The 8,445-nt window shown below is 41.4% G+C and overlaps 1 protein-coding gene across 1 annotated transcript in view; it reads right to left on the reverse strand.

Moving 5' to 3' along the window:
- The window catches only part of runx1 (RUNX family transcription factor 1), a gene marked incomplete at both ends in the record, with an annotated part of 30,490 nt that extends 27,399 nt beyond the window's left edge, over window positions 1-3,091 (reverse strand). Inside the window, one exon of the mRNA XM_080720688.1 lies at window positions 3,064-3,091. Within this exon, the coding sequence (XP_080576814.1) occupies window positions 3,064-3,091 (28 nt within the window). The remainder of the gene's footprint in view (window positions 1-3,063) is intronic.
- Between the last annotated feature and the right edge of the window lie 5,354 nt (window positions 3,092-8,445).

Raw genomic sequence — 8,445 nt, forward strand, 5'->3', positions numbered from 1 at the left:
CAGTTCTTTCAACATAAGATGCTGCATTCAAGTTCAGGAGAGTTTGGACGAGGCAATTCTCTTGAATGCTGCCTTCGGGTATGGCATGGAAAGGAGGGCATTTGCATTTCTTTCACCATAGTAAAAAACGACATTCATGGTCTGGAGAGGGCATTTTTTACATAAGTGCAGGGGCTCAAGCCCCCTTTGATGTCTGTGTGTGCACGTGCCTGAATGTCACAACTCTTGAGCCCCTTTCACAACAAGAGAGGATATGGGCCTGTTTTAACACATTTTAAGAAATGTCGTTTTGTTAAATGCAGTTACAGCACAGCGACGAGAGACTATAGAAAGCGAGATAAACCACAATTAAAGCATGTGATGTTAAACTGGTTGAGACGCCAGGGTGCTCCAAAACTTCTAACTGGGCTTATCTCAGAGAAAGTATAAATTTGCACTATATGACTTATAAATGGATAAAATGCTAAACCATCATATCGTCGTTGTCGGGTGGAAACTGGAAACCTTGTATGTCCAAAAGCGTTCATTCTGTATTTATCATTTAAAAAATGAACTAAACTAGTGAAAACAGCCGATCTACAAGCACAACAACGCCTCGCACCGCGAGGCGTTGTGTGCTTGTAGATCTGCTGTTTTCACTACTTTTGTGCGATAGTCTTGTATGATGAAGCAGGGCTTTACTTCGCGAAAAAACGTACACATTTGAAACATGGAGATACGAGGTTTCTGCCCGACAGTGACGATATACTGAATTCCCAAAGCCATTAGAACTGATGTGTTATGATGAACACGTACAGTAGGTTTTTGCCCCTTCCACATTTTATCATTACTATTAAAATCGAACGCATGGTTGGGAAATGACCAATTATCTGTATCATTTGAAGCTGTCAATATGTACAAGCAGCCCATAGACTATGTGTCAATGCTGGAGACAGGAGAGTGGAAGCGGTGTTGCGGACAGGAAGGAACTGCGGGTCTAAGCAGAGGGATTATTGCTTATGCGTGGATTATATTTCCTATCGATTCATTATTTTGGTCAGATATGATCTGAGCCATTTAAAGTCATCGCAGGGCAGCAGTCAGAGACAATCAGTACAGTTGAAATTTGAATTAGGCTACAAAAAAGAGGTTTTGTATATCATTGTTGTCGGGTGGAAACCTTGTATGTCCAAAGCAGTTTGTTTTGTATTTATCATTTTTGAAATGATTTAAACTAGTGAAAACAGCTGATCTACAAGCACACAAGGTGCGAGGCGTTGTGTGCTTGTAGATCAGCTGTTTTCACTAGTTTTGTGCGATGGCCTTGCGTGATGAAGCAGGGCTTTACTTTGTGAAAATCTTTACAAATGTATAACTTGGAGATACGAGGTTTCTGCCTGACAGTGACGATATATCATAGCCTATACTTCAATGCCCATTGCCCACTAAACATAGATGCAGGCCAACACATGCATGTGTGTGTGTGCGTGTGTGTGCGTGTGTGTGCATGTGTGTGCGTGTGTGTGCGTGTGTGTGCGTGTGTGTGCGTGTGTGTGTGTGTGTGTGTGTGTGTGTGTGTGTGTGTGTGTGTGTGTGTGTGTGTGCCTGTGAGAGCGTGCACGCGAGAGAGTGATGGGGAAGTTCTATCAACGTTATTAAAGGGAACAAAAAAGAAAAACGGTCACAGACTCTCTCACAACAAGCACACACACGCACACGCGCACACACACACACACACACACACACACACACACACACACACACACACACACACACACACACACAGTCATCACAGTCATCACAACAACTGTATATAAACTGCACCGCAATCTCACAACCACATCTAAGCAGCCAGATGTAAAACTTTACCCATGGCAGCAGAAGCCAGCAGAGAACCACATGCACACTGGCCATCAAATCTTTAACCACACAATAAGGAAACTGACTGAGTGAGTGGGCTGCCTTATAGGCCCATACCCACATGCACGCATTCCTCAGTCTCCTCACAGAGAAAACATAGCCTACTACTGTATGTAGTTAACCAATAACCGCAATCCTAAAACAGCCACAAAAAGGTAAAAATATATATATATATATATCGTTGTTGTTGGGTGGAAACCTTGTATGTCCCAAACCTTCCTTTTTTGGTTATAGCCTACATTTTTTTAAACAATTTGAAAATAGCTGATCTACAAGCACACAACGCCTCGCAGTGCGAGGCGTTGTGTGCTTGTAGATCTGCTGTTTTCACTGGTTTTGTGCAACAGTCTGTATGTTGAGGCAAGGCTTTACTTTGTGAAATAAATAAAAAACGCACACATTTGAAACTTGGAGACACAAGGTCTCTGCCTCACAGTGATGAGTTAACCGCATGCAATCCCAAAACAGCGACGACAAAATAATACAAAATAAAATGAAATAATACAATACAATACAAAAGTTCAGGCAGTTACTTTTGAAGAATTTCACTACATCTAAAATAATTTTGCCTTTATCCCTCATCAGTTTCTGAGGAAATCAACATCTTTATCCTGTGTTTCTTAAACAGATTCTGATCTGACGGAATGTCACACATATCTTTCGCAGATCACACTCTCTGTCCTTGTGAAACGGCCCTAAATTCACTGTCTGGAGGCTTGCAACATCATTGCCCGTATTCACCGCCTATATTTATATTTTATTGGGACATCTGAGCCCCGTTCCTCACATTAATGATATACCTCAACTTATGATGATTCGTCATGAGTTATATTTGAGTCTGCTATGCAAGAATGGAAATGTTTCACAATGCTTTTATACTTTCAAGGTGTGACATGTTTAGTATATTACTGCAGTGTTTCTCAAAGTGGATTCCAGGGTCCATTTGGTTCCATTTGTACACTGTCAGAGTTAAGGCGAAAACTTGAAATTTAAATGTTTGAGAATCAGTGTATTACTAATAGTACTAGTAGTAGACCTACTGTTAGTTATAGTTGCGATTATTCCTTCTTTCACAAAATAAATAAATCAAATTAATAACAATAATAGGTCTAATAATAATAATAATAGGCTAATAATAATGTAATAATAATAATATAATAGTACCGTATTTTGCGTCCCACAGGAACACCATTTGTAAAGCCTTAGTTCAACCGCCTTAGTTCCTTGGGAAATAAAGTTGGTCGGAGCAGCCGGCGGGTCTTCTTGCTATATTTCTTTCTCACGGTTACAGTGTGATAGTAAACCTCTGGCGTGTAGTTTTGTCCATCAGAGAGACAGTTACAGTGAGGTCCAATACGTGCTCCGCTGGTGCGTCCTGTGCGCTTTCTGTCCTGTTGCGAGCGTCGCTCTCTCGGTATGAAGTGAGCGCAGGCAGGGTCTCTCTCTCTGTCACTCAGTAGCTGTCCCGTTAAACAGCGGCATTCACGCGCTTAAAAAGACCCCGCGGACCACCTCTCAACTCCACCTCCTCCAAGCGCTCAACCTTCAGAGGGAATCGTCGTGACTCGTTTCTTTTCAAATTATGTCTCAATATTCTAAAACGTAGATCTCGGCCGGGTCGAGGTGGAGGTGTTTCATCACTGCGCGCAGAGCTAGACGTGCCGTTGTTGCGATATATGGAGAGTGGAGACAGAGATAAGATTACACTGATTATGTCACCAAAAAAGAAGTGGAAGGAAAACAGCTTTTTCTAAAGAGGAAGCTCAGTGTTGTGCCACCACATCATTATGTTCTATACGTGTGGTCTCTGTCCACATCAACTCATAACTGATGATAATGTGTGTGTGTCTCTGCAGAGATGAATGTACGTCCGGTCTTTGAGTGAGACAGCCTTTTACCGGCACTGGGCACGCAGAGGAGCGAACCGCATTGGCTCCGGATTTTACATGTGGAGACGGCCCCAGCCAATGACAGGCCGGCCGGGGGCGGGAGGTCTCTAAACCAATCGGCGTCGTGTCCGCTCGTCTAGGGGGCGGGGCGGCGAGGAAGGAGCGCAAAGATGGGGGGGGAGAGAGAGAGAGAGAGAGAGAGAGAGAGAGAGAGAGAGAGAGAGAGAGAGAGAGAGAGAGAGAGAGAATAGAAGAGTGTGAATGGAATTCCAGCACTAGGACTGCTGGACCACAGTGGTCTCGTGGTCTCGTTTCTGGGATTGTGGTTTCACAGCCATAGACAAACACAGAGGAGAGGAGAGGAGAGGAGAGAGAGAGAGAGAGAGAGAGAGAGAGAGAGAGATAGAGAGAGAGAGAGAGAGAGAGAGAGAGAGAGAGAGAGAGAGAGAGAGAGAGAGAGAGAGAGAGGGGAGAGAAGGGAGAGAAGGAAGAAAACAGAGCAATAAAAACCTTACACCCATGAAAATATAGAGGGAAGCCTATCAAACATATAATTTTCCGAATGTATGTCTGAGTGTCTGTCCGAGTGTTTCTCCTCAGTGGCTGGAGCATCACCATATACTGTGTGCACACAGTGCACAACCCATAACTCACACATTGCACATCATTTCGGACCTCATATCTTCGAACGGGTAAGGGCAAAGACAAGAGAAATGAAAAGAAAGCAAGCAATCAAGCAAGCAAGTAAGCAAGCAAGAAAGAAAGAAAGAAAGAACATATCATTTGTGTTAATTTGTTTCTTTCTATCAATCTGAATTCTTTCTTGTTTTCTTTGTTTGTTTGTTTATTCTTTCTTTCTTTCTTTCTTTCTTTCTTTCTTTCTTTCACTCCCTTCCACACACCCTTCCCATTCTCATGTTTAGTCACTGTCATGACCATGTCTTTGCTGGATGTAATGTGACAAATTATATTCCCATCACATTATAAAACAGATACACACACACACACACACACACACACACACACACACACACACACACACACACACACACACACACACACACACACACACACACACACACACACACACACACACACACAGACAGACAGACAGACAGACAGACAGACAGACAGACAGACAGACAGACAGACAGACAGACAGACAGACAGACAGACAGATAGACGCACGCACACGCGCACACACACACACACAAACAAAGTCATCGAGAGTCGTCATTATTGCCAGCAGACATAGTTGAAACATCATGTTTTCATTTTACAGTCAGTCATTAAACATCTGCTCTTAGTTCTATAATCCCACACAGAGAGCAGGACTGGGACAAGAAAGGGATAGAGGAGACCTAGCAGTGTGATTTTCATTTAGTCGTTTGAATACAAACATAATTTGACACAAATGCATGCTTCTACTGCATGTATAGGCCTAATGAGACCAAACTAACAGTCTCCAACTCAGACTGTACCGTGACAGTGAGACAATACCATGCATCGCCAATAGGGGGCAGCAGGTGATCTAACTCATGGGACCACACAGTGTAGACTCTAAACCACTGGTTCCCAAGCACTGGGTTTCTGTTTAATACATTTAGTTTTCAATTATTATTATTATTTCAAAGCATAAAAAAAAGAAAAAAAAATACATGACCAAAAAAAGCAATATTTTTCATGATTAAAAATAATGTAATGATCTAAACCAGAATATCTCAGTTCAAATTGATGCTTTCTATATAGGTTTCATTTGTATAATTTTCTCGCCTACAGAGATTGGTTCATTGAGTGAACAAACAGGTTAAAAAGTCCAGAATGAAAGATACAAGTTCTGTATAAAACAGCTCTGCATCTGCGCTGTACAAGTCTCACACTCACAACCAACACTGAATGTGAGAGGGTTTTGCCCTGTTAAAACTTTGGTCAGGACTGTTCATCATCATGAATTAAATATAAATGATCATATTACTCATGATAGGGATCATAATTACAGTAAGTACAGTTTATCACATGGTGATCATGGGGTCGGGGGTGAGCCAGGCACATGTTTTAGTGCCTGGCTTAATGGCAGCAGGACAAACTTCATTTCCAAGACTATAATTGTCTAATTAATTTCTTTTTTTTAAATGAATGCATATTGCAGAGTCAGACATTGAAATAGAATAAATAACCAAAGGACGCCCCTTGCTCCCTCCACTCCATAGTCTGACTCTGCATACAGCAAAAAGCAGCTACAGTAGGAGTGTCACCGAAAAAGTGAAACCAAGAGCCATGCACTTGTGACAAGTCCAACAGACAAGTTAATTTTTAAAGAACTTGTCCGGAAGGATTTATTACTGGTCCCGATCAACAGGACAAGCCTTAATGTCAAGCCCTGTAATACAATCAATAAATAAAATATGGTTAAAGTGTTTAAAATGATTGTGACTCTATTTTAACACATTTAGCTGGGGATTCCCGGACCCCACTTTGAGAACAAATGCTGCACAGTACATACCTGTAGTTTGAACAGAACAGGGTTACACCTCTCCATTGAACTTCAATGGCAACCGCTACAGTTGTCCCTGAGCCAAATAACTACGTACAGTAGGTACAGTATTATCGTCGTTTTTCGGGTGGAAACCTTGTATCTCCCAAGTTTCAAATTTGTATGTTCTTTCGCAAAGTAAAGCCCTGCTTCATCGCAAGGCTGTGACACAAAAGTAGTGCATACAGTAGATCTACAAGCACACAACGCCTCGCTGTGCGAGGCGTTGTGTGCTTGTAGATCGGCTGTTTTCACTAGTTTAAATCATTTTTAAAATGATATTTGCAAAACCAACGGTTTTCACCCGACAACGACAATATAGGCTGTAGCCTGTAGGCTACCATCAAACCAAATGCCACCAAACTGTTATGTTTTCTCTTTTCCAAATATAAGCCATGGTGTTTGATTTGAGTTAAACCAACAAGCAACCTGCCTGCCTCTCTGTCTGTCTGTCTGTCTGTCTGTCTGTCTGTCTGTCTGTATGGCTGTCAGAGGGGCTTTAGATAAACGCCAGTCTCTGCATCCCTCTCTGCTTCCCCAAAGGGGAGTAATAAAAAATGTAACAAGCGCCTCTTCCTGAGACTGACCTGTCCTTCTTTAAGCATGTCCACGATCTGAAGTTACTTCATCATAGAAATATATATATTTTGGTTTGTTTTATATGTTTCTGTGTAGCCTCCTCGTTTCCCTGATAGTCTAGGACTCTAGGTCTACCTTTTGGACACAAAGTGCCATGTTTTTATTTGCTTGATAGTCAGTGTACCATATCAACATTACATTTAGTTGACACAACATCTAAATGACATTTCCATTCCATTTTGATTGTCAATAAGCTATACATAACAACATTTACTTTTCTTCCTCTTTAGAAATATTGTCTTTCACATCATTAGACTCAAGAGAAATAACCCACCTATCTCCCAGTCTCCTTCCCCAGTCTGAGTTATCAGTTTGAATGAATGTGCAGTCCATGTAATTTGTATACAGCTGTGAGTGGACTTAATTTAATTGACTACTAAACAAACAAAAGAAAAGTCCTCTCCTTCTCACACGTACCATATGCCAGTGTGATCATCCTCCCCTGCCTCCCCGTGCCTAAGGTTGCCTACCCCTGGTCTATTGTGCCACCTTTTAGTTTAATTTGTTTATACCTTTTTGTCAGTTAGCGATCAGTTTATGTACTTATAGTCTTGCTTTCATTGAAGGACCTTGTAGTAGGCCTTACAGTCATATCACACTGAGCTATTCAAATTTTCCACACAACGGATTGCGCGGGAAAACTCCCTGGTGTAAAATGACTTCAGTTCCCTGTTTTACATTTCCATATTTAATTCCCTGTTGTTTGCATAGTTCATTTTGGAATATGCTGGTGGGGATATATGCAGTTTTCGCAAACATTTTTGACTCAGGGGGCACCCCGTAAATAACCTTTTAACCCACGGCACCCCTGAATTACACTCTTACTTTTTTGAATCTTATGTCATATTACAGTACGTAAAATATGCAAGTCTTTCCCCCTAAGATACAGTATGTCATGGAGGAAAACTTGAGAGAATATCTGTTTCCATTAGGGCAGAGTGAACAATACTTAACCACTTGAACCCCGGCATCCTTATTCTGGGGGGAAGGTTCACCAGAAATAGCAGATCAACAAGCTGTAGATCTGCTATTTTTGGTGAAGAGACTTGGTGTACTTGGTAGGGCATTCAAATAGTGATTTTTTAGTATTCGAATTGTTCAACCTCAAAGTATTCGAATAGTCGAATATTCGACAGGAAATATATATATATTTTTTTCATCCAATAAAAACAATTCTCGGGCTAGTAGTGACAGTTGCATTAGCTGGCTCTTATTCCGCCATGACATCGAGTCTGCCGGCTGGCCGCTGTTTTTCTCACTGGTAATTATTTCTGGGAGACGAAACGTGACGCATGACATCTGTATATTCCACCAGGGTCATTGACAACTCATTCTTATGACTTCCTATCTAGCCAAGCTGTATAAACCATGAAGAAAAATAAAAAAATAACTAAAAATGTCGAATAGGGACTTTGATATTCGAATATTCTGTGAATGCCCTATAGTACTTTTACTAAGTAAAGGTTAAACTCAAGTGGTTGATGA

This window comes from Nannobrachium achirus (assembly GCF_963921795.1).
Source record: "Nannobrachium achirus genome assembly, chromosome: 24".
Taxonomy (NCBI): domain Eukaryota; kingdom Metazoa; phylum Chordata; class Actinopteri; order Myctophiformes; family Myctophidae; genus Nannobrachium; species Nannobrachium achirus.